At 39.7% G+C, this 27,182-nt stretch overlaps 2 protein-coding genes across 17 annotated transcripts in view; one reads left to right on the top strand and one right to left on the bottom strand.

The window, feature by feature from the left end:
• Positions 1-425: 425 nt before the first annotated feature.
• ARGLU1 (arginine and glutamate rich 1) lies at positions 426-26,177 on the bottom strand. 3 transcript variants are annotated; one of them, XM_036064415.2, is made up of 4 exons: positions 25,584-26,171; positions 17,308-17,533; positions 14,940-15,023; positions 426-1,271 (listed from the first exon to the last, which is right to left on the bottom strand). In XM_036064415.2, exons 1-4 carry the CDS (start codon positions 25,928-25,930, stop codon positions 1,107-1,109), a joined length of 822 nt encoding a protein of 273 aa, XP_035920308.1. In that variant the 5' UTR covers positions 25,931-26,171; the 3' UTR covers positions 426-1,106. The 3 variants fall into 3 exon arrangements, 2 of the variants coding, with proteins under 2 accessions (XP_035920308.1, XP_077926224.1); XR_013446850.1 differs by lacking the exon at positions 426-1,271 and having other exon boundaries at positions 14,963-15,023; positions 15,451-17,533; positions 25,584-26,176; XM_078070098.1 differs by lacking the exon at positions 426-1,271 and having other exon boundaries at positions 14,963-15,508; positions 25,584-26,177.
• Positions 26,178-26,256: 79 nt separating this feature from the next.
• The window catches only part of LOC118518013 (uncharacterized), a 187,478-nt gene continuing 186,552 nt past the window's right edge, over positions 26,257-27,182 (top strand). For all 14 annotated transcript variants that reach the window (XR_013446853.1, XR_004908396.2, XR_013446852.1 and 11 more), the window contains exons 1-2: positions 26,257-26,345; positions 26,440-26,613. Coding sequence is in view for 8 of the 14 variants with exons in the window: in XM_036064437.2 (XP_035920330.1) it covers positions 26,493-26,613 (121 nt within the window). In the remaining 6 variants the exon portion in view is untranslated. The remainder of the gene's footprint in view (positions 26,346-26,439; positions 26,614-27,182) is intronic.

Raw genomic sequence — 27,182 nt, 5'->3', positions numbered from 1 at the left:
CCTTAGCCTCTTGTGAAAGTACAAAGCTAAGTTCTTTCTGATGGCCCACTTTGAAAATAATCTAAGATTCTATAAATTTTTAGAAGCATTTTTCTAGTCTTTTATTAAGTATAATTTGTGGTAGTAATACTTCTATCCTAAAACAGAGGCACAGGATTGAGAATTTAAATCATCTTCTGGGTGCTTAGTCTTTCTTACAGGTAATACTGATGTCTTAATTGCCATAGCAGCATAAATTAGGTATTTGTAAAAATAGCCATTAAATACTAGTTCATGAGTATATTTAATGTACATATAAATCCTACATGAAAAGTATAAATGAGGAAATATAGCATAGTTCTAGGATTTCTAAACTGTTGACCATCAAAAAGTAAACCACCCTCTTTAAGACTTAACAGAACTTTAAAAAAAATTGCTTCAACATATGAATTTAAGACTTTACTTTATTCAGCAAAATCATTTATTTACACAATGGGGAATGCTGGTTTGATTTTGTCAATGAAATAAAAACAGACTGAACAGAGACAATACTGAACTGTATATATTTTGTACCAGAGCTGACCAACGGTTTCCTTACCTGTATCAGGAACATCAAGAGCAACAGTATCACAAGGACACTGGTTTAACAATACACCACACAGGTCCAGTAACACCCTGGGAGCTTCCAATGCAATTTCCAACTTTTTCTTTTTTTATAAATATATAAAAAAACAAAAAGTCAGCAAAACCAGCATTATGATGTAATAGACAGAGTATAACTCTGAAGTCAATGGGTCAGTAAAAACCTTATCAGACCATCCACAGTTTACAAAGTGATCTGCTCTTCTTCAGACCACTAACACAGAATTCAAACAGGTGAAAAATAGATCACTTTCTAGAAGACAACAATGATCTGATAAGGATCTGACTTAATGGAAGTTAAGGGGGGGAAAAAAGGAATGCAGAGCATAGCCCCTATTAGAACAAGCTAACTTTTCCAGATTTTCCAAATTAAAAAAAAAAAAAACCAAAAAAAAAAAACAAAACAAAACAAAAAACCACTTCAACATGAAGCTACCATACAAAGTTTTTCCATTTTTCTTTGTAAAAAGTTCAGAGTTTGCAATTTAATCCTGGGTTTTTAGTGAGAAGGACAGTTTGGGCCTGGACTTCCCCTTGCCCAGGATAATTTTTTGTTCTTCTTTTTGTTGACGTTGCCGCTCTTGTTCTAGTTTCATCCTTTCCTCATGAATCTTTCTTTGTTCTTCAACAATTCTCAACTGCTCTTCAGCCTGAAAGTGAAAAGTAAACATTAAAACTTTCTATGAATTTCATGTCTTCTATTAGTAATATTGGGAGATCAGGTGACAGCTTACAAACAACAGTATGTTGAATAAAACCTGCGTAAGGTCACACAAAAAGTGATCAAGGAAAAAACACTGAGGAATTAGAACTCCTTATTAATTCTGCCTAATTTTCTGATTTTGTTATGAAAAATGTTTTAAAAAACTGCAAAAAAGCACTTAACACATTTTGAAAATGGAAATTTCTAAAATCATGTTTTAAGATCAGTATAGATTTTGTCCTATTACCTATTTTTATCTACACCTTCAGTGTATCAGATGAAGAGATTTTCAATTATGAAACAAGGAATCGATTTATCCAAAGAGCAGGTTATCTACCAATTACCACAGATTTATCATTAGAAAGACGAAGTTGTAAGAAAAAAATCCCTACTGGGGCTACATTACACTGTCAATATACAACCAAGAAATACTAAAGACCCTTTTCTCTGAAGAGGAAAATATTAAAGACCCTTTCCAGCTAGCTGACTATGAAATGCTTTTCACTTTCAAGTGGACACTGGCGTAATTAACTTCTGCAGGGCCTTTAACTCCCTCAGTCTTATGCAACCAACTCCCTTCCTGTGCTGTCTACACATTTCCTGTCTTCACCCAAAAATATTCAGGCCATTCTCCTTCTCCCTCCTCATCAGGTCTCTCCTTCTGCCTCCCCCCAGCCCCATGCCCACGTCCTTATTTCTCACCCACGTGCAGTTTTACCCCTCTTCTCCCCTCCCAAGACACATTAGGCCGTGTGTGCTGGTGATTCTGGCTGTCACACACAGGAGGTGGCCCCTGGCATCTAGTGGGCAGAGCACAGGCATGCTATTGAACATCCTACAATGCATAGGTCAGCCCCCCACAACAAGGAATTATCCAACCCCAAATGTTAATAGGGCCAAGGTTGAAGAAAACCTGCTCAAACCTTGAATTTTTAAATCTCAGGAAAATCACTATCTGACCCTCAATTTAAAACATTCACTGCATCCACTGAATGCTTTCCTATTCCCAAAGTCAGATTTTAAAGTCATTGCTTCCATCTCCATTATTCTACTAAAATTATTTTCTAGATGGTCAGAACTACAATGCTTAACGACCTCTTTATTCATTCTTCTGTTCACTTGAACTTAGCTCTTTTAAAAATTTTCTCCCCTCCCACATGTTCTTTAATACGAAACACTGGTGATTCAAAAACATTAAGGCTCTCCACCTGTTCACTCCGGTTTGTCTCCACTGATAGGCTTTTTGCTCAGAAACAGTAACATTCAATGTGACTGCATCACAGCCTTTATGCCAGAGTATGGGAAAGGTGATGGGCTCCGGTATGCAACATAAAACGTTTAGAAACAAAACAAAACAAAAAAACCCTGACTTTTAAATACCAAAGTAACACAAAGAGGTTTGTTTTACTTTAAGATGATGGGGGGTGTAGACAAAAAGGTAGGAGACATCCACAGTAATCAAGTAAAGGTCAAAAATGAGGAAGATCAGTATTTTAAAGAAGTGGGAATGTGGTCGGCAGGCAAGATGGAAAACCCAACAGAGAGGTAAAATAGATCTCCCATCTCTCAGACCTTTTTCCTAAGCTACATTTCCTAAGCTACAGCTGGCTAGTAGGACACATACCAGGGAGACCTCCGGGTACCTTCAAAATTCAACATGCCAAGATTCAAATTCCTCAAACCTAACCAGAGAATAAATCAGCCCTTTCTAGGACCTTCTCTACCACCACCCATGTTCTGTAGCTTTCTTCTGTCTCTTCCCTTCTCCCTGACACAAGCAAATAGCCAACCAGTTGGTTATTACTTCCTTCATGCTCTCTTTTCCACTAAGATGTCTCATCTGGAGCTCCACATGCACAGCCACACCAGCGCAGGGCCCCACCTCCCTTAGAGACCTCACAGGACCTCCCTGTTCCCAGTATCCTCATCCACCCTACAGAATGCTACCAGTCTCACCATTCTGGAACATCATTCTGTTCTCGCATGCCCTCAAGCTTCCAGTGACTTCTACCATGCGCAGAATATGGCCTAACTTCCCAAATGAGCATACTATTTAAGACTTTCTATAATCTAGTTCCCACCGTGTATATACTATTCTTTCTCAAATTATGCTTGGTTTATCTATCCTGCCTCCCCCTCTGCTCATGCCATTCTTTCCACCTACTGAAACCTTACCTGTACATCCATTTCAAACCACCACTTTCGTGCTTAGACTTCCATTGATAATTACTAAAGAAAAGAATTAACTGCCTTTGATCATCTTTAGTGAATTCATATGCCAATTACTTTAAACAGTTTTAACAAATTATCAGACATTTGGATAAGAGTTTGGCAAGTGCAATTAAATCAAGGTAAAGACTCCTGATGTGCCCATGTGCCTGGGAAACCCTTAGGAATATAAACACCGAGATTCACTGTTCCCTACTGTTCTAACTCAGCCCTGAGAAAAGCAGACTGGAACCCTGAAGAGGGAAGGGTTTGAACATCACAACCTAACCCTTAAGAAAAATCTAATTAAAATTACACAGTATTTTTCACCCTACCATACTGACAAATTCCAAAGATACACAATACTATCTCGTGAAGAGTACTCTGGCACTACTTACCAAAAGCTCTATCTTCATAATGTTTTTACCCAGCAAGTAAATTTCCTGGGACAGATCCTATAAATAACACTTGCATACAGGCAAAATTGAACAAGGTTTTTTAAAGCAACGTAGCTTGCAAAAGACTGGAAAAACCTAAATATTCCCCAAGATGAGACTATTAAATATATATAATAGAATACTGTGTAGTTAAAAAAAAAAAAAAAAAAAACAATAGGAATCCCTACATACTAAAATGGAAAAATCCCTAAGTTACACTGTTAAGAAAAACTAAGTCCCAAATAGTGTATATATAGTATACCATTTCTCTGCAAAAAGGGGAGAATAAAAATACATGTATTTGTATCTGCCAAAATACGCATTTTAAACACTAAAAAAGACAAAAAACATAATCGAATATACCTTTTGGACATGGCAATGAAAAGTAGGTGGATGGGGGAAAAAGAGATATAACCAGTTATTTTTCTAAAAAATAAATTTGAATGATGTGATCACATTACCTAAATTAAAATCAAGATTTTTAAAGCAGTCATTTCCTTCATAGATAGGAAATACTAATTCTGCACTGAAATTAACTTTAGATTGGGTAAAGAAAAAGCAAGTTTCAATTTCATTTAGGTCTACAAATAGAGGAGATAAAAGTGCGTGTGTGTGGAAGGGTTGCTGTAATTTCTCTGGTTTTCCCTTAGTGTTAAGCATATAGTGCCTATTGGAAGTACCTGATAATGAAATGATTTTTAAAAATAAAGTGGGCGGGGGCGCCTGGGTGGCTCAGTCGTTAAGCGTCTGCCTTCGGCTCAGGTCATGATCCCAGGGTCCTGGGATCGAGTCCCACATCAGGCTCCCTGCTCGGCAGGAAGCCTGCTTCTCCCTCTCCCACTCCCCCTGCTTGTGTTCCTGCTCTCGCTATCTCTCTCTCTGTCAAATAAATAAATAAAATCTTTAAAAAAATAAAAAAAAAAAAAAAAAAAAATAAAGTGGGCAGGTGAATATCCTGTCTTTATGTATAAATATTTGTAATTTGTTCCATTATAGCTTTAAATGAAGCATAAATGCTATTCAATTACACCAGTGCTAAAACAAACAGACTAGCTGAGCAAAACCCAAAGCCATCTACTATTTTAATATAGTGCTTCTCAAATGATGAAAATCAATCTGTGAGGTTTGACCCTATACCTTATCTGCTAGGTGTTCTTCTAAACCCTAGCCTCCCTCTGCAATCTATCTGACATGCCATTTCCTTCCTGATGACTCCACTTGTCAAAATATCCACTACTCCCCCTCTACCCTTCTGTTGTTTCAAATGTATGCTAAAGAACTATTCCGAATAATGGGGAGGGGGTATGTATATGGTATTCATACAGATAAACAATACTAAGCTCTCCTACAAGGATTACATGATGGACATCATGGAGGCCCAAGAGAAAGCTAACATCCACAATCCTAGAGCCATGAAATTAGGGTCGGCCTTCCTAGGCCATTAAGTCCAGAACCCTCCCAAAGGTGGCTTTCAACCTTACACCTCACTCGAGGGATTGGTGAGATGAAATACATGAAAGCAAAATACACCATTCTAGGAGAAGGACCTATTTACTCTCCCAGTACCTTTTGTCCCACTCTCCCTTTATCCAGAGGGCCCAGTGCCTTTATTAGAATTACTCATTTTCTGGGGCACCTGGGTGGCTCAGTTGGTTAAGCATCTGCCTTCAGCTCAGGTCATGATCTCAGGGTACTGGGATCAAGCCCCACACTGGGCTCCCTGCCCAGTGGGGAGCCTGCTTCTCCCTCTCCTCCCCCTTTGTGCTCTCTCTCTCTCACCATCTCTCTCTCTCTCAAAAAAAAAATCATTAAAAAAAAAATTACTCTTTTCTAAGCATTCTCCTTCTTACACTGTCTATAATACTGTATACATCAAGGTGATCCTTAGCAGCAGTTTCTTTCAGTAAATAAGGATGCTGAAATCTACTACTCTCTATTTAAAAAATATATATGAAATTTTACAAAATTTTAAAAATACAAAGAGAAATATGTGTTATCAGAAGTGATTACAGAAACGGTAAGAATGAGAAGTATTACAATTAGGAAGTCATGCCACTACTCAGAAATGTGGATTTCTGCATTTTAACTTTCCCACACACACATCCTGTTCCACTGTGCCATTTATAAATTTTAATTCTTTGATTCATCTTCCCCTCTATAACACGTGTAGCCCACTTTAGGTAAGCAATGAAAAAACATTAAAAAGAAATTTGATGTAAATTCTGACCCTTAGCAAACTATGGATCAGTAAAATTTTCTAAAGTTATTAATGTACAAAGTTAAAAAAATAACACACAGGATTAAAAAAAGCAATCCCTACCAATGGCAATTTGGTTATTCTGATAGTTACTCTCCTTACAGTATATACTACCATTACAGGGTATTATTAGCTACCATCTAAAGAGAATTCCTACCACCAGCCACTCTTCCTAGCCCCTTTCCTTCTCAATTTAATTACCCAGTTGTTAAATATATTTATAATCTTAAATATATTTTTGGAACTTCAACACTACGTAATATCTCCTGAGAGCCCACATTGACCTGACATGGAGACCACGGCTTCAAGAAGGAACTGACAATTGAGAGTGGTATGGGATACTCGGCATAAGAATCCCTGTCCTCCAGAGCTCTGGAGAGATGCTCTGGAAAACTGCCGAAAGAGCAAACTCATACCTTCAGGATTTTATCATTTATGTCCTAAAATTTCACAAAAAATGATCTCATCCAGATATGGTTCTTTTATTCTTCTATACCCTAAATTCTCTTTTCTTTCAAGTCAGTTGTTTGTCTTGGTCACTCATTCCCTTTTGTGGAAGTTTTCTTAAGTGCCTGCTGACACTTGGTTGTCAGCCTGATGACATCTTCTCTGGTTCCTACACCAGATTTTCTCCCCTTCCTTTTTCCTCCACTTCCTCTTTCAGTACTCTCCTTCCCTCTCCCTTATCACCCACCAAGTTCATTCTCTCTTTAGTTTCTACAGCCACCTTATCAATTCAAGCCCCATCTTCTGACGGGCTTTCAGTGGTTTATGGTTGACATTCTGTCCTTCAAGCCACCCTATACGGTGCCAATACACTAATGCCCAGGAAGTTTTAAAATAATTGTTGCCCAAAATACATCAATATAACCTTAAATGAGCTTTTTATCTTATCAACTGGAAACAAGCCTCTCACTGATTAAACATCCTTCCATAACTTCCCCACCATTTCATTTCAAATTAAAATACTTTTTAAAAGATTTTATTTATTTGAGAGAGAAAGATGACGTGCACGTGCATGAGCGCACACAAGCAGGGGGAGCAGCAGGAGGAGAGGGAAAAGCAGACTCCCCGCTGAGCAGGGAGCCTGACACAGGGCTCGATCCCAGAAACCTGGGATCATGACCTAAGCCAAAGCCAGAAGCTTAACCAACAGAGCCACCCAGGTGCCCCTCAAATTAAAATATTTAATTGACATTTACATTTGGCACCACTCCGTATTTGCCTGTTTCTTACAATGTATAAATATATCAATATTAACTATCCTAGGTACTGTGCTCTTTCAACTTATATACCCTCACTCTAGTATAAACGGCCCATTTTTTTTCCAATTTTTTTTTCCATTACTTTCCTGTAGCCACTCTAACAAAGTAGCACAAACTGGATACCTTAAGAGAACAGAAATTTATTCCAGAGGCAGAGAAGTCCCAAATCATTATCACTGGAACAGGTGTTGACTGGGCCACCTTCCTTCTGTAGGTTCTCGGAGGGAATCTGCTTCTTGCCTCTTCAAGCTTCTGTTGGCTGCCAGGATTTCCTGGCTTGCATGTGTATTGCTCCAATCTTCAAGACCAGCATCTTCAAATCTCTCTCTGTTCCGTCCTTGTATCACTTTTCCTATATGAGTGGAGTCTGTTGGGAGTCTGAAGAGTCTTTTCATCATTGTGTCCTCCCTCTGTCCTTTTCAGTCCAAGTTGGCAGTGTTTCTGCAGATATAGCATCCCTGAAAACACTGTGGGTCTCCCACATCTGGCAGGCCATTAGACAAGAAGCTCCTCAACAGATCTTTCCTGGATAATCTCATTTACTCCTGGCATTTGCTAAAGTGGCTGAGGGAACCTATGAGTCACATGCATAATCTCTTCAGCCCTAGCAAATGGTTGTCCAGCCATACCCTTGGCCTTCTTTCCAGAGTTTTTTTCTAACAGTAATTACCAACTTCAGCATCTTTTGTAATCCAGACAGGCTAAAATTTTCTCCAAAACATCAAGTGCTCATTCCTTTTTACTTATCAGTTATTTCCTCTATTTATCTCCTTGAATTTAACTATAAACAGCCAGAGGAAAGCAGACTGTACTCAACACTTTATCTAGAAACACCTTCAGTTAAATATGAAAGTTCAACCCTTACAAGCTCCCCCTTCCACACAACTGTAGGGCACAATTCACCGGGTTTTCTACCACTAGACAACGAGGACCTCCTTCCCTCTAGCTTCCAGTAACATCTTCATCTGTGTCTAAGCCCTAACCAGAAGCACCTTTAAAGTCCATATTTCTACCAACAGTCTTTGTTAAAGCAGTCTAGGCATTTTCTATCATATGCCTCAGAATTCTTCCAACCTCTAAACCTCCAACTTCAAAACCACTTCCACATTTTTAGGCAACAAATTTCCACAAACTATGTAGTTCGAAACAATATAAAATTATTCTGGAGGCCAGAAATTCAAAATCCGTATCACTGGTCCAAAATAAAGTGTCAACAGAGCCATGCTCCCTCAGGAGGCTCGAGGGTAAACTCTATTGCTTGCTTCTTCCAGCTCCTGGTGGCTGTCAGGATTCCTTGTCTTCTGACTCCATCACTCTAATCTTCAAGGTCAGAATCTTCAAATCTCTCTCTGCTCTGTATTCAGCCTTCTCCTGTGTATGCACTGTGTGGTAAAAAAAAATCTCCCTCTGCCTCCTTCTTATAATGATACATGCAACGGCATTTAGGGCATAGTGGTTAATGCGGGATAAACTCCCAAGCTCTTTAACTTAATCGTATCTGCAAAGACCCTCTTTTGGGGCCACATTAGGTAACATTCACAGGTTCCAGGGATCAGGACATAGAATACATAGATTTGGGGGGGGGTGGATTTTCCAGAAATATCTGGAAATTGCAAAGTGAGATCTAGCTTAAGTATGTGGAACACATTTCACATATAATCAACTTCTAAACGTGATACTGTTTTTTTCATTTCTCAAAGGAGTGATGAACAGGTAAATCTCCCTTTTTGGCAAGTAGGTAAAGAGAAAACTGTTTTCAGTATTAAAGAGCAGAAATACACTGTAGATCTCAAACTTATGATTTGCATATATTTTAAAACTTCGGGGACATCTGGGTGGGTCAGTGAGTTAAGCGTCCAACTCTTGGTTTCGGCTCGTGTCATGCTCTCAGGGTCAGGAGATCGAGCCCCGCATCAGGCTCTGTGCTCAGCATGGAGTCTGCTTGGGATTCTCTCTTCCTCTCCCTCTGCCCCTCCAGCTTGTATACACGCTCTTTCTCTCTCTCAAATAAATAAATAAGTAAATCTTAAAAAAAAAAAAAACTTCAAAGGTTTCCCAGTTAAAATTAATTTTACCTTATCACCATAATGTAATAATTTTTATAATTTTATTAGAAATTGTCACTCTCTTATTATAGTTCAGGTATTTACACGCAAATTAACCAGGTTCCATTTTACTACCTAACCTTCATTCACCAGTGGATAATTTGAGGGTCATTTTTCTACTCATACAGCCTCCTGGAAGGACATTTAATTCCAAGCAACACCTATCACTTTTCTTCTGTTTCCCTTTTTGGATAAATTCTCACACATTTCAGAATAATACCCGGGCCTTCCCCAGACACATCACAAAAAACCTGTATGGAAAAGAGGAGCAAAAAAAATTTTAGGTACCATTTTTAATATTTTTTTAAAAAGTTAAAATTTGGGCGCCTGGGTGGCTCAGTGGTTAAGCGACTGCCTTTGGACTCAGGTCATGATCCCATACTCCCAGGATCGATACCACCACATCGGTCTCCCTGCTCGGCGGGGAGTTTGCTTCTCCCTCTGGCCCTCTCCCCTCTCATGCTCTCTCTCACTCTCTCAAATAAATAAATAAAATCTTTAATAATAAATAAGATAATAAATTAAATAAATAAAAAGTTAAAATTCTCCATTGTATTAACAGCCTTTCAAATATCTGAAGACAGTTGTGCACTGTCAATACTAACCCAGAACTAGAAACCAATCTGCCAAAAGGCCAAGTCCAGTCAAGCCAAACCACATGTGCATTAATTCATGTTTGAGGTTATAAATCAAACGTGTCTGTTGATTAATATTCTTTTGCCTCCTTTTGGACAGATAAAATCAAGTATCTTCACAAACAATTTGGAATGTGAGCAGAAACTAGCCCTGGTCTGGAGCACCTCTTAAGAATTTCATATACAAGGGGCGCCTGGGTGGCTCAGTCAGTTAAGCGTCTGCCTTCGGCTCAGGTCATGATCCCAGGGTCCTGGGACTGAGTCCTACATCAGGCTCCCCGCTCATGAGGAGCCTGCTTCCCGTTTCCTCCCTGCTCCTGCTGTCTTCCTATCTCTGTCCCTATCTCTAATTAAAAAAAAAAGAATTTCACATACGAGAGAGCCCATGTGACTAAGTTAACGCATTCCTTATTACAGTCATTACTGCAATCAATCTGAACTTTTGTCACAAGGACCTACTTAAAAGTCCGTTAAAGTGTGGTTTAAATTTACTTTCTTTAGTAATTATTTTTATGTGATCATGAAAAGTGATGTATGTTAGTTGTATAAAATACAGAAACTGGAGAAAAGTATAAAGTTACATTTAAGTCTACCAATTAGAGATAACTATTTTTAGCCTTTTGGCATATTTTTCCCTCTACTAAACTGCGCAAATATACTTTTCAAATTAGCAGGATAGTGTATACGTAAGTTTTGTATTTAGCTATTTCCCCCGTATTACCTTCAAATACTTTTAGACTACAGAAAAACCAGCTGTAAGCACATGTTATAATTCATCTAAAAATCTGCGAAATTTTCACTATTCTAAATAATATGGTGAGAATTTTTTTCTGTATTACCATATTTGTATCTGATTCAGTGTTCACAAGATAAATTCTTAGAAACAGATTTAAGGTTCCTGATATTTACTGATTCAGTACTATTTTCTAAAATGGTCATGGGCCATTATAAACTCCTTCCATCACCATATAAAAGGTCTCTTTATACCTTACTCTTGCCAACACTTGGTGTTAATGAGGGAAATAAAGTCTTTTCTACTGGTATTTACTATTGCAGAAAAAGGAAAGGGGATGGGGGAGTCATTTCTTTGTTTTCCTTCAGAAGTTGGGAGACTGGGATGTATTTTCAAGAACTGATCATAGAACTTTTCATTCTACTTGTGTGAATTCTCATTTACATCTCTCACTTTTCTTTTTCTATTAGGGAGTTGGTCTTCTTTACTGACTTGTAAGGAACGGTTGTATTATTCTCTCATGGTTATGATGTTTAAGAAATCTCCCCCCGGGGTACTGTCTTTTCCTACCTGTCTTTAATCTGCTTTCAAACCGCATCTACCATTACTTACCCCACAGACTTGTTACTATGCAGTAAGCTGGTTTACTACTATAGCTACTACCACCCAGCCCACCACCCTCAGAGTGCCCACACACTCTTGTCTTTATTCTAATTCTATGAAATCCCGAAAAGGCCTTTGCCAGGCTTCATTTCCTCACACTCCTGCATCCACGGTAAATTCAATTCCTAACTGGCCACTGAGGCCTGGCTCATGGCTGTCTCTTCCAGGAAGGTTCCCAGGCCACCCTGGGGCAATTATGTCAATTACCACACATCATCCATCCCACTACCAAATACTTTCATATTATTTGTTAACTTTTCTTGGGATTGTCCCTGTCTCCACCATTGATACATTAAATAAGAGAACTTAATGTCTTGTCCATTTTTATTTCCAAATTGCTTTTTACACATAATTAACTTCTCAATATAGGTTATGTGAATAGTTAAGCTTGGCTACTGCCTCTTCCTCCCTTGCTTCTAGAAGTAAGAATGCATCGCATTCTTCTCGCCATACAATGAACCGATCCACATTTCTAGCATATTTATTATGTCATAAAGCAAAGAGAACTGCTGTTGCAACAAGATAAACGACCAATCCTGACATAACCAGGACAAGTCCCATGCTATCTACAACACTAGCACACTCCCCTTCCTTCCTTAAATATCTATTCTTCTAATGGGACATTCAATATAGTCCATGTAATATTTCCTAATAAATGTGTAAAAAGATTAAAGAACTTGCTCAAAATCGAGAGGACAAGGAGTGGACAACAAAAATTAAAGAAATCTCCATTTGTGCCTGGCATCTTTATGTAGCAACATTTCCTTGTCTTTTCCGACACAAAGGATGCTCCACTTTCCCTGCAAGCCTATGACTCACTACCAAGAGAACCAAATAAAAATTAATTTTCTCCAACATGGACGATTTCTTAAACTTCCAACTTTATCATACACAGGAAATAAATGAGTTACGCCCAAATCCTTACCAAATATTCTCAAATTCAAACTCCTTTTCTCCAAGATACCTTTTCACTGAAGTCTACTGATAACATGCAGTCAAAACAGTGTCACTGTACAATCTATTCTATCAAACTCAAATGTTCTAGAATAGTGCTCGTCTAAGTATGGCTAATGAATCAGCAAACAGTCTGCAAACTGTAATGGATCCATAACATGATATGTAGAAACCAGGAGTGTTTCAGAAGCTTTTATAGCCACTTGACCTCATTTTTCTAGTAATTCATCTTAATTGTATTTTGCAAAAGTAGAGGTCTGAGACAAATTAGGATTAAAAGAACAAAAACTGGCCAATTACCACCACTTGAGAAGCACTGCTCTAGAATAAGCTTGCTAATCTTTCCCAGTAGTGACACACAAAGTCATACTTTTAAGGTCCATGTGGGTAAACAAAGAAAGCTGCCAAAAGGAATATGAAGAGCCCAACCAAGTTTCCCTAAAGGCACCCAGTTATCCCAGGATCAGAAGGGATCTTGGCAGGGCCTAACAGGTTGAGGAGCTCTGCTCTATAAGTCACAATCTGGCATTCCAGGTCACCCAAAAACTGAACTGACCATGCTAGCCAATCTTTTATCATGTTCTAAGAGGAATTCTATTCCACCTGCTTGGCAATTCTGGTTCACCGTTTTAAATACCAACTATACTGTTCCTTCCTTCTGGAAATACCCATGCCTTAAAAACCACACTATATTTACCTTTCAAAGCTCAACCTTCCAAACTCAAATTAAGGTTCCTAGTTTCCATCTTACTTCCTCCTACCTACACTGAGATCTTTTCCTTATACAGAATCACTAAAAAAGGCATTATCATATACTAATTGATAAACATGTAGGGATATACCTTACAATGACTCCTACTCCATTCAGAGTGCATCATCATTCATAGATAGGGCTTTTTCTACCTTAAGAGATTTTAAGGTCTTTTCACTGGGAAAGCAGGATTAAGTCTCTCCCTTTCATGACGGCCTTTACAACAGCCAGGACAGCAGTAATAGCTAAGAATCCACGGTGTCATGCTAAGTTGCTTCCGATATTTCCAGTACTGGCTTTTCTCTGGGGTATGCTATCTTTTAAAACCTCATGCTTTAGAACTAATTGCCCCATAGTTTTAACCTTATGTAAAAAGTTATCACATTATTTATGGTCCTCCTTCATCCCTACTCTCCTTGGGATTGGTTAGCCCAACTCAGATCTTTTTCTGTGCCTTTATAAACAGTCACAGAATTTCTTTTTTCTAAATCACTTAGCTGGAGCTTACAACTTGCGCCCCCCTCCCCCCCGCGCTGGTCAACAGTATGACTTGGCAGCAAATGTCTTCCTATGACTGTTTTGGTCTCAACACATTTCTAACTAGACAAAACTTCTGTAAGATGTCTAGAACCCAGAGTCCCTCCTGGGTCATGTCTCTATTCCTGGGCACTACATAGCACTCATTCCCCATTCATCCTAAGTAAATTTCCTTCCATCTCTGACTTATGTTCCTACTTTGAAGCAGAATTCCTATATGCCACCTTCACGGAGAAAAGAAAGTTTTTCCTTCCAAAGCCTATCCTCCTTTTGTTTTTTGGCTTCCTTATATCCACAGTCCTTTAATTCTAGCTTTCTTCTTCATACAGAGACTGCTTCAAAATATATACTCTTAAATGGAAAACCCTATGACACCAAAATTTTTATTCTACTCCTTTACTCCACTTTAAATGCTAGTCTGTGCTAAAAACAAAGAAACAAACCAAAAACTCAGAAAGTACTAAAAAACAGAACTGGAAGGAAAAATAGATTAGTTCTTTTTCTATTTTTTAAAAAATTACCTCAATATTCTTACATTGGCTTCTTCATTAAGATGTTTAAATTGCTCTGCCCTAGATCATAATTACTTCAGTCTCTGTATTCCTTGCTAGACTACAAACTTGGAACAGGTAAAGAGCTTATTAGTCTGGTACACTTACCACCAAACACATGCTATCTACTTCACCTAGTAATGGGTAGGGAACAAGGTAACTAATGGGAAGTGAAATGCTGCATTTTAGTTTAAACACTTCCAAACTTTTTGTTATTGGTTAGGCATAAAAATGTAAATGAGGTTAAGACAGAAAAACTTAAGAGTGGGGTTAGTCCAATTCTCCCAGGAAACCGGTCTTAAACCACTGCAAATTTTAGAATTTTCTCTCCAGATAAGTAGAATTTCTGGATAGCCCCAATAGAGTCCTCCGGAAGACACTCGCTAAAATCTAGTCAACCATTCCTGCTCTTGCCTCAAATCCCTGAAAAGGGCCCTGAAAACTCTAAGAAATCATTCCACAAAATCTGAAAAAAATAAAGCAAATATAAAGTAATTTTCATATATACTTCATACATACCAGTTTGGCTTGTGCTTCTGCAATTTTTCGGTTATTCTCTTCCAGTATTCGCTCTAGCTCCTCACGTTTTGCACGTTCTTCCTCCTAAAGGGGAGGACATGTTAAGATGTTAGAAAAATAAAATGTTTATTTTTACTGATAAATATTTACTAATCTTCCTCTGAACTTTTTTGATCTGACTTAGAGGGTAGCTTTATAGCTACCTTCTGTCTGACAAATGATAAACTGTGCAGCCACTAAAATTTGTTTCTAGCATGAAATTTAAATCATCCCTCCCAGTCCAAACAGCAACCGACTAAACCCTCCCTAATGATAGTTTCCTGGCAATTATTACTAATACTTTAATATCACACAAATCAACAAGGACAACTACAAAACTGGATAGTATTTACCAAATTAAAAAAATAATATATAAAATATAAATAAAGTGAATATTTGTCTCACCAATTATGTATACCTACGTATTCTTTACCTATACTCCTTTAATCAGCATTAAAAGTTGAATATTTACTGTCTTGTCCAGTGTCCTGCAGAGTGTGCTCCTCGGCTGCCATACGCGCCAGCTTCCTCTTTAAAATGATTTGTACGGTTAGCTTGGCAATACCTGCATCGGCAGCCCAACCACTTATAAAGAACAACATACAAGGGAGGCTGAGCTGAGGAATGCAGATGTTTATGGTAAGAAGGAACAAAAAATGTAATTCATCATTCCTAAGGCAAACAATTAATAAGAAAAATACATTTACTGTTAGTGAAAAATACAAATGGTAATCCATACTTCATGGAACTAAGGGCTCTTCCGTGGGGAGAATGGACTTAACATTCAGATGTTGACAATTTCTAAAGGCAGCTTATCTTGTCATCTACAGTCTGAACTGAAATTCAGGAATCCAGGGGGTGCATGGTCCGGAAATAAAATTCTGTAATTTATTTTTTATTGGAGCATTTAATGAAATTTTATAATGCAAACTATATGAAGATTGCTTGATGGTTTGGGCAGTGTTCAGATCACAGCAAACATATTCAAATGATTTTAATATTTGGAAAGACTGTCAGAGGGTTGTGTCCGTGTAAAAAAAAATTGTTAACATGAAACAAAAAGCAAACGAAGAGAAAAAAATCTTCCTATGATTAATAACTCGCTACAAGACAGCACCATTACTCCAAAATTATCATTATTAAAAGCACTGACATAAATAAAATTTCATACATTCAATTGCACAGTCTGTGATAGCTACCAAATATAAACACGTGTATCTACTTAAAGACAGCACAAGGGAAAATGCATTTGAAAAGCTAAGCTTACTGGAAAAAAAAGAGATTTCATATGATGCCAACTTGTACACAATAAGGCCAAGATTAACAATGATATGAGACACATATTTTGAGTCAAATATTTAAGTCCAAGAAAATGTAACTACAGGATTTTCTATGGCATACACCAATGGAATTCATATTCATTCTGCAACTATGTCGAGGGACACTCAGGGCCGTGAAGTAATCTGCCTTGAGTGTTTCAGTGACTTTCAACAAGTTTTAGGAACCTGGAGTAATCAGTGCAAATAAGCCATAAAGCTTCAGTAGCAAATTACTGTCTCACAGAAAGACATTTTCAACTTCTGCTCCAGCTGCTGATAAAACAAATCATGTGTTTAGCTTGACTCCAGACAAGGACAACCTGTTCCTTCATAACTCTCTAGAGAAAAAAAGGAGTTGTTAGTAGATACTAAAAAAGTGGATGAATAATCTGGACATTTTTCCTAAAAAGATTCTTTGAAACACATTAGGAAAATGGAGGGCCTTATGATCAGAGTGCTAGAATTAGTCCACTGTGTTGAAGCAGGATTTGGGGTAGGGGTGAGGGATAAAAGGAGGACAAAAAGAAGAGCAAGAAAACCTATGTACCAAAAGCAGGTGCGGTCACTCAATGTCAGGCCCTGCTCTGTAACCTGACTGAAGGCAAACAGCCTCTCACAGTCCAGCAGTTAAGAATGACACACAGAAAAGAAGAATGCATATCCACAGGTGGATTTTAACCTTTTCCCTTGACCACTCCCTGTCTCCCCCCGCCCTCCCAAAAAAGAATGTAAGTCCTGCAGCCATGGCAAAAGTTTCAAACACTTCTCAAATATGTAAGCCAGTTCCATTAAATCAAAAAGTATCCTTGAATACGTTTTATGAAAATAACTTTTAAATATCAGTCAGCACTTCTGAATAGGCTAAAAAATTAACTTTCGCAGCAATGTTAAGTTTAGATGAGAAAGGAATTAGTCTGTATTCCATCTCTTTCCGAACTGAGCAGGAGGCACACCCAACACTGAAAGTTTTGCCATGGACTGTCTCTACTTTCCAAACGACCGAGCGTTACCTCTCTGGCTTTTTGTGCTGCAAGCTCAGCTTGTCTCTGTCGCTCGAGTTCTTCGAGCAACTGCTTTTCCATGATGCGCTTGGCTTCCTCCACCCTTCGGAGAACTTCTCGCTCAATTTCATCCTTCCTTTTCTCCAATTCTTCCTCTACCCTTTTTGCCACCAATTCTTCCACTCTTCGTGCTGTTTCTTCCTCGATGAGTTTTTCTTCTATTTCCTGCTGCCGACTAGCAAACAAAGTAGAAAACAATGACTTAGATAAGTAAACCTAACAAAACTAGTTATAAATCTGTCAAACATACAGCCTGATTCTGTAATTCTATAATTCATTTCCATGCAACATTCAAGGAAATATCAGATACCAACATATTAAGGAATACAGAAATTCAAATAAATATGAAATACTTGTTTTCTATCACTTTCCAAGTACAAAATGACTAGTATGTATATACAAAGAGCTTAATTCATTAGTTTTAATTTAAGAACTGTAGAGTAAATCTGAAATAAGAAGTCTACTTTTTTGGTATCAACTTTGTAATGAAAGGACAAGCTGTTGTTAAGTGTACGGATTTGCTCATTTGCCAATGCACTCAGTCTAAGGGCTGAGCTACAGAGAAGTCAGGAGAAAATATTATGGAGCAAGCAATTCAGACTGACAAAGTTCACCCCCCCTCCCCCACCCCCACCAGCAAAATCAAAATAAATGCAGATTCAAAGAGACTCAGACTGCTAAGGCAATGTAGTGTAGCTTTTACTGAAAATACAGACAACTTAATTCAGATTCTGAATCTAACACCTTTAACTGTACCTTTTCTTTCTTTGGTTAATTGATTTTCAATTAAAAGCTCTTCAAGAGATGGGAAAGTGGATGAAAATATATCATCAATTCTAATAAAAAGTTCAATGAAACATGACACTGTTTTAATTCTTTTAATCACATTTAGATATTATAAACCAACTTAATTACTCAAAATGAAATTCCACACTGAAAATACTGACTTTTATCAAGGCTCTATAGTGGAAACAATGCACATTTTATACCACTGATACCCAGTATGACAGCTTCTTGGCCACATCTGCCTAGTCTGAACTGAAGATTAGTATAAAGAAAACGTATAAAAAACCTTCTAATTATTTTTATTTGGTTACATGTTAAAATGACAACATCTTAAAGACTGAGAATATATTAAAATTAATTTCACTCGTTTCTTTTTAATGTGGCTACTGGAAAATTTTAAAATTACAGATGTAGCTCACATTGTATTTTCTATTGAACTGCACTAGTTGAGACAATAATTTGTGCTAAATTAATAAATTCAGAGGCTCTGGAAGTATATCTAAATCCCAAGAAGCCAATTTATTATTAGTAATGCTTCAACTTTCTCACAACCCACAAAATTAAATACAACCTGTAACCTTTTATCTTTTGATGACTCATAAATATGTATGAGCCAGTCATTCAATTTACATGTTTAGTAAAGACTTTATAGTGTCTAAGTGACCTTTAAACACCCCAATCCACTTCAACTAAACTCTATTTTGGGGGGTTGATTAAATTCCCACTCAAGTGCTTTCATTCTCAACTCCTGTTACTTATTCACAGTGATACCATACTAACACCGGTGTATCTCTAACATTCTGATTCATTTCAGTTTCTGCATTTATAATCCGTTTTTCTGTCAAGGAGATAGCAGCTACTTGAAAAAACGCAATTTTAGGTTCTAGATACATGCAATACCCATTCTGAAGACTATTGTTTTTTCTTAAATATTTCCTCCCAACTCTCAATTATTGGTGATTTTTTTTTAAGACTTTATTTATTTATTTGACAGCAAGAGAGCACAAGCCGGGGTAACAGCAGAGGGAGAGGGAAAAACAGGCTCCCTGCCAACCAGGGAGCCCAATGTGGGGCTCGATCCCAAGACCCTGGGATCATGACCGGAGCCGAAGGCAGACGCTCAACCATCTGAGCCACCGGGGCGCCCCAAATTAATGGTGATTTTTATTTAAAGAGATACGAAAGCCTAATATGTAACAATGCTCCTTTTCCTTTTGAAATTCCAAAAAAAAATACAGTTTAAGGTAGTTTCAAGGAGGCTTTATCTATAGCAGCTCAATAAAAGAGAATAGCTATCTACCCCAACACTAAAATGAATTGCCAGAAATATCTAAAGGAAATCAGGCAGTAATTTCAGTGGAAATTAAACTACATTTCAAATATAAAAATTTTGTTTCTCTACTTCATCCAAAGAGAAATATGAGCTGAAATAAGTATGCCTGGTAACTGCTGAACAGGGATGATGGGTACACTAGGGTTATAATATTCTACTTTTGCATACATCGGTAAGTTTACATAATACAAAGTTTTAGAAGTATACAGCACCCCCACAAACATACATTTTGCTAGTTGGTTCTTACGGTATTCGTAAATGTAAAGAAGCCTAAGAAGAAATCTTATTTTAAAATGTCAAAAATGGTACAATTCAACTGTTACGGACAATGTAAAACAGTTTCAACTAAAACTTTCAATACAAAGTAAAAAGGAGAGTGAAGACTGGAATAAGGCTTTAGGTTAGCTTATCAGTAGAAAAGTTGCCAAACAACTTAGGAATTTGGTAAAGATGGAAGACACTTGATACATATTCAGGGTTTTTTCAAGCAGTCCCTAAGTAATAGCAATAGCACAATGGCTAATGGGGCCACATTTCCACCAATTTGGTCAGTAAGGAGAAAATAAGCCTAAATAAATTAATTCATTTATTACTTAGAGCAAAAGCCAGATCAGCATGGTGTGAGCTCTGTCTCTTGTCCCCTCACAGACACCAAACCAGAGGGGCCAGATGACACCCAACAGAGGCACAGGCAGTGGGCTGGTCTGGGGCGATGGAGTCAATTCTAAGAACTGCTCAGCAGTTTTATAGCCCAGAGGGGAGGGCAAGTGGAAAGTCCCAACCTCAAATGAAACTGGGAGGATAAGAAATGGCCTAGTGGGGTTTCTCACAAGGCCGCTTATCTCCCTTTGTTCCTTATTCTAGGAACATGAAGGATGTACCATCATGACTGTAATTAAGGCTTTCTGCTGGGTCCCACGTGGAGACAGGCAAGGTCAGGGGGGAGCCACAGCAGAATTGTTCCCTACAAGGTTATCAAGAACGTAATTTTCTGTTGCAATTTTTCTCAGTAAGGTTAAAATTACTATTTCGGTAATCAGAAAAAAAATTTTACAGAAATTTTTCAGTTTCTGCCCTGAAAAGTTATTGCTTCAATTCCCCCTCCTCTCACTGAATTCAAAAAAACAATGACCACATGTACAACTGAATTAAACATGAGCTCGTCTTTACTGATGACAAATTTATTATCATAATCAATGATAAAGCAGCTGTAAGGCTAACTTTCATAAGAGACACTGAAACTTTCTTGGGGAAAAAACAACAAACACTTCCGGTCATTAGCACTTCATAGAAGACCTATCATTTAATGTCACTGCCTATTCACTCCTTCAAACTTTCCCCATAGAACTTGTCACTTTCTTGATGTTTAGGGTCCCTATCTTTTCCTCAGGCTACTCTGCTGAATATATTCCCTTACCAAGAATTTGTGCCACTGATGAAACTTCCGTTTTCAATGGAACTAGTATATATAACATTAGGCCCCCATTTTCTCCATGCTTTCAGAATTTTATAACACACTAGTAACAATCAATTTAAAATGGCAACTATTAAAACAGCAAGGGCCAGGCAATACAGCACACAGTATAACTTTGCATACAGCAACCAGCAATATAATTTTAAGTATAATATATATAGAAATATTTTTAAATGAACAAACTCAACCCTAGGAGCTTACTTCGAGGAAGTGCTTCATAACATCAGCAAATAGCAGTAATTCAGTATTGCCTTGGTACCAAATACTGTGCCAACAGCTTTATGCACCATGTCATCTGTTACAGCTCTGATGGTTCCTCAGGCATAGGAACAATTTATTAGTGGGGCTCCAGCTCATTGCATTTTGCTAAGATGATGCCCACCCTAGGTAACCTGACTCCAAAGCCAATCATCTTAAGCACTATACTACCCTACACTGTTTCTCCAGGACAAAAGTGAAAGGGAAAAGCATGCAGAAAGATTTAACTACCAAAATGGTTATTTTAAAAATTCATAGAATTCTTATCAACATCAGCTAGATTTTATGCCCTAATACTTTGTCTTAAAGCCCTAACTTCCCCAAAACACACAGTTCCACATACTGAATTTGCTCTTAAAAGCGGCTCTTTGCCCTCAAAATGAGCTCAAGTATTCTAAGAATCACTCATATAGATCCCAGCTCAGTTTAGATACTTTAATTTAGAAGGCTCTCAATCTGTCATGTAGTTGAACATAAAGCATAATCATACGTAGATTATCACAGGCTACAGTAAATTAACAGTAACCATTAACATTTCTTGTTTTGCTCCAAGACATTTACAGCTGCCCATTTTTTCAACGTGCAGTTAATACGACATTCACAAAGCATCTCAAAAGAATATATAAGAAAATGATAAGGAGAGGGAACCACACTGAATGGCTGGTACACAGAAGAGAGAACTTTTGAACTTAATCTGAAACATGTGAATTAGCTATTCAAAAATGAGGGAAAAAAAGGTTTAATGTTAAGGTCTGCCTTTCACAGTATTAATACATAACTCATAAGATCACTTCTAAATCACCAGGCTCAATCTGGTTGCATGTACATGAAATTGTATTACCCAACATTATCTACTGATACCCATCATATGCCAAGTGTGTCTAGATACTACAAACGCACTACTTCTGATCTTCATAATAAGCAGGATCTGTATCTCCGTTTCAGGAAAAAGAAATCAGGCTTACAGGTGATTTATTCAAGGCCTCACAACTATAAAGAGCAAAGCAATCTGGTTTCCAATATTACCCCAAACTTTCTAGTTGGTTAAGCCCAACAGAATAATCTAATTTTGCTGTCTTGCGGTCTCTCATCTTACACTGAACCTCTTCAAGGTACACTGACACTATGCATTCTTCTGACGTCCCTTCTCTGCTTCCAGGAAGCTTTTGTCTTCCTCCAACAAACATTCCCTAAGTTCTTTCAGTCCTGTGAACCCACTGCTCTTTTGCCTCCATGCTCTTCCTGGGTCATTTTATCTACTCTCAAGATTTCCTGCAGGCTTCAGTCTCCCTTATCAACCTTGAATAAACTCATCATATCCATGTATAAGTGCCCACAGTGGAAGTGACAAATGGACGCTCCCCTTGATTTTTCCTTGTCCTCTACCCACCGGGCGTCTGACATTTTAACCACCGTCTGCCACACAAATAGTTACTTAAACATTTGGTAGCTGAGGTGCAACAGCCACAACATAAACATGAGAACCAACATTAATGTTTTATTTCCCTCATGTTCCAATCCAGTTTTATTTGCACTAAATGTTTCTTAAATCTGTCCCTCTTTTCCATTCCAATAACCATCCCCTCACTACTCTTGTGTGGCCTTACTGTAACTACTTATCTATCCAATACAGCATTCTGTGCAGTTTTTGGGGGGGAGAAGAAAAAAAAAAAGCCCACGCTGTTTACCTCCTTAAAACTTTTCCTGTTTCTGGGGCGCCTGGGTGGCTCAGTCGTTAAGCGTCTGCCTTCGGCTCAGGTCATGATCTCAGGGTCCTGGGATCGAGCCCCGCATCTGGCTCCCTGCTCCGCGGGAAACCTGCTTCTCCCTCTCCCACTCCCCCTGCTTGTTCCCTCTCTCGCTGTGTCTCCTCTGTCAGATAAATAAGTAAAATCTTTAAAAAACAAAAAACAAAAAACTTTTCCTGTTTCTATGATGAAATAAATCCAAGCTCCTTAATATGGCACACAAGACACTTCTCATGATTCTCAGCCACTATACTATGTACCTCCCCAGTCACTCCATGATTTTAGTACTTACACACCTTCATGCTCCAGTCAATGATCACGGTTTTACCTCTCTTTAGGGCCATTCCCACCCCGCCTTCCTTTATTCTGCTAGGGGTGGAGGGGACTCTGCTTTGGTCCACATGTACCTTCCTATGCCTCACCTGACAGTCTCTTCTTTTCTCTTTATCTACCACCCACATTCCTTAGAACTAAGGTGCTTACCTATCCTCGATCTTTCTTTTAATCACATGACGGTCACTGACTTTACCACACTGTGTTATTATGTAGCTACTTATAAATCTTTAAGCTTCTTGGAGAGGACTCAATTATCTTTATATTAACAGCACCTAGCATAGTGTCTGGCACTTATTAAATACTCAATAAATATTAGTTGAATGAATGAGCTAACCAACAGAGACATGTAGACATACAACTACTTACGCCCATTTTCATGGCTCCAAAACCTAGGTCTTTCCATTGTTCCCTGTGTTATCTCCAAGACATTACATCAAATTAAGGAGTGCCTACTGCATGGCACAGAGGAATTCCGTGTATAGGTGGCTCCTAGCTCTGCCCCCTCCTCCCTTCATAAATGCTAATGGTAGTTTGATGCTTCTGTCAACTTGGAACTATACAGCTGTCCAATTTTCTCATGTAATCCCTGGATTTTGTTTCTGCTATTCATGTGTAGCTTGCTAAATACTTCTAATTATTCTTTGCATACCGAGGTTTCTTTCATTTTTTCCTACAAGTCTTAGCTTTCTAGTGAATGGCAAATCATTTCTCTTTGGACATCTGTTTTCAAATAGAAAAATTATCTCAGAGATGTCTTCAGTAATCTTTCAAATGTTCATCTGTTGACATTTGAGAGCTGCATTTTTACAGTGAAGGATCTTGTTCCAGACCAAAAAACCTGGATTCTATATAATCAAGGTTTGTTGCAAAACAATTACTTGTATTTGGTGTGTGTATGTATGTATTTGTGTGTGTGTGTGTGTGTATATATATATATGAAATCAACAGTTCTACATAAAGGAAAAATAAAGATATGCAACAAAATAGCTCTTCTGGTACTGCTTCCTCTGTAATATTGTTAGTGCTCTAGTCCTGTACGTCTTAATAACTTTGCTTCTCAGAAACACACTCTGCTGGAAAATCTACATAATACAAACCCAAACACAAAAAAATTTAAAATCCCTAGACAGTTCAGCACACATGTATTTGTCCCAAGAAGATCCTAAATTCAGTTAACTTTACTGCCTCATGTGCACTTTCTAAACATGAACTGAAGAATTGAGGAAGACGGCTGGTTAAACAGGGAGAGTTTGCAAACTAACTTTGGGAAATGAATACCCAGAGCATCACAGGTCCATGGTCTTAAACCAAAACAAAACCCTACACTTTAAAACCAAAAGATCATCAGTTTGGAATTATTTGCACCTACTCTTGGATCTAAAAATACCTGAGAGGTGACTCTTTCAGAAATACTTTCACCCAAACAATATTTCAAGTTGGGAACCTTACTGTGACTCTGATTTTCCCCAAATCTAAGTCCTATATGTGAGCAATGCGAAAATAAAAGCAAATATTCAAGTGTCTTCTAAACAAAAGTATACTAAAAAGGAAAACGAGTAACAGGATTGCACTTAAGTTTGCTACAAAAGAATATAAAGAGGTATAAAGATGGAGTAAGTTTTGATTGGGATGGTGGTTAAGCAGGTGAACTCAAGTGTCAAAACTCATTGTACTGTATGCTTAAAAGTGTGTGCATTTTGTTTTTACAGCTCACAAAATAACAAAAACCGAGCAGGCCCGAAAAAAGAGACGCAACCACATCTTTAACAAAAGAAATGCACAAACAGAAAATGCATTTGGGGGTGTACTGTTGGACCACCTACAGTGTCTTATTCCCGAGGGAGCCCTGTCCCAAACTGAAGCTTCCCTACAAGAATGCTCTGGCCAGCTGCAATTTGCTTCCCAAGGGTTAATTCCTTTCCGACTCTTCACCAGTCGGCCTGCAAACGCTCCCCATCCGTAGCTTCAGGCTCGCTTATCCCACGCCCTCACTGGCCCCAGCAGCTCTCCCACCTTACTCCCAACTCCACCCCCTACTTCCGGCACTCAGCTCCTCTCTCGCGCCAAAATCGCTTTCTCCGCTGCGAGCCTTTCCTGCGCAAGCCCCACTGTCTTCCTTCCCAGCCAACTCGTGGGTCTGCACTGGCCCAGGCTTTCCAGCTCGGCCAGGCTGCAGCCTCTCGGGCGGGCTCCCACGCCCCTCCAGCCCCTCACTCTCCACCCGGCCCACCCAGCCCCGCCAGCCCCCACCCCCACCAGCCTCCCCGCCCCTCCCCCCGCGGGCGCTCACATTTTTCGTTGCCGCTCGAACTCCGCTTTCTTCTCCTCCTCCTCTCGCTTCTGCTTCTCGTCCAGGCTGCTGCGCTTGCTCACCGTGCGCCCGAAGATGTCGATGCGGTCGGGCGGGGACGAGGCGCGCTCCCGGTCCCGCTCGCGCCGGGACACGGCCGTGTTGGTGGAGCGCGAGCGGGACCGCGACTCCCGCCGCCGGTTCCGTTTACTCTCCCGGGATTTGGAGCGTTTCCGCACGCGCTCCTTGTCCCGGGACCGCGACCGCGACCGGCTCCGCTTCTTATTGTGTTTGCTGCTCTTGGTGTGTTTGGAGCGGGACGAGCTCCGGCTCCGAGACCGGCCCATCCTTCCGGGCGACGCTGTGACTAGCCGCTGGCCTCGGGCCCCGCACGCGTCCCACTGCCCTCGCTTCCGTCTCCGGACCCCGGCTGGCCGGGCTGTCGAGGCCGGGGGAAGGAAAGCTGTCAGCCAGCTGACTTTATACCGCTCTCTTAGGTCGACGGCCGCCACGAAGGCCGCCTCCAACGACAAGGCCGCAACGCCAGGAGTTGCAAAGATGGCAGCCGCGGCTGCACCGGCCGCCCTTCCCACACTGCCCCGCGCGGAACGCGCCGCTACGCGAGCCCCGCCCCCTGACGATGGTTGCCGAAGGCGAAGCGAGTGCTTCCGAGCGCACTCGGCTCCTTCCGCCAGCCCCGCGCCCGCCTGACGCTCCGGAGCCGGAGTCCCCACCTTAACTTCAGTGCACTTCTGCTTTCCGGTAAGATGCCAACGCCGGGAGAGTGAACCCGTCACGTTTTGGTGAGAATGAAATCGTGCCTCAGCAGGAACTGACTGATGGCATTATTTTCTAGGAGCCGGATTTGTCTCAGGCAGCCCCACGTTGTATCCGAGTGACCCTGAGCGCATGACTTGGGTCTCTGAGCTTCGCTTCCTCGTTTGTACGGGGAAGATAACCGCGCTTTATGAAGTGGTTGTGAGGCTTCCAGGAGGTGACGTCGGCTTTGATAAGGGGAAGCCAGTGCTTGGTACGGGACCCCATGTGCCGGGAGTTGTTCTCAGGGCTTTGCGTTTATTAACTGGTGCTCGATTCGCGTTTTAGGGGTGGGGACGCTGAGGTGCAGCAGGTGCAGAAGTTGGTTGTCCAGGTCACGCGGCTGGCAGGTGGCAGGGCAGGGGCGTGCGTGTGCGGGCGGGCCGCTGAGACGCGCCAGGTCCCAGCCCGGCGGGCTCGGTTCCCGCAGGGCACAGCCCAGACTTCAGGGAGCAGACGTGCTCTGCGCAGGTGGCAGAAAACCTGGAGAGTCGGAGCGCCTCAATTTTAAAACATTCAGTAAAAGGCTTAACTCAAGAGAGGTAAGAAAAAAATTAAAAACTTCCCTTTTGAACAAATAATAGCCTCTTACGAATGAAATAATAAAAAAGATTTCCTCCACGACCTCTTACACGAGAGGTATAAAGTACTTAGGAATGAACATCAGCAAGTTACAAGATCCTCAGGATGAAATCCCTCAACCTTTGCTGAAAGGCAGAAACAAGACCTGAGTCAGTGAAAAATAGGTGCCACCTCTTTGGATAACGAGTCAGTATCAAAATT

The sequence above is a fragment of the Halichoerus grypus genome, chromosome 4 (assembly GCF_964656455.1).
Source record: "Halichoerus grypus chromosome 4, mHalGry1.hap1.1, whole genome shotgun sequence".
In the NCBI taxonomy this organism is placed as follows: Eukaryota; Metazoa; Chordata; class Mammalia; order Carnivora; family Phocidae; genus Halichoerus; species Halichoerus grypus.
Note: the sequence above shows the minus strand (reverse complement) of the source record. Positions and strands in the feature narration are given on the sequence as shown.

Excerpts from the sequence above, each read along its gene's own strand:
- ARGLU1 (XM_036064415.2), bottom strand. The coding sequence starts at position 25,930 with ATGGGCCGGTCTCGGAGCCGGAGCTCGTCCCGCTCCAAACACACCAAG. Across the intron at positions 15,024-17,307 it reads CAGCACAAAAAGCCAGAGAG|GAGGAAGAACGTGCAAAACG; the intron begins GTAACGCTCGGT and ends CCTCCCCTTTAG. Across the intron at positions 1,272-14,939 it reads CAGAAGCACAAGCCAAACTG|GCTGAAGAGCAGTTGAGAAT; the intron begins GTATGTATGAAG and ends TTTCACTTTCAG.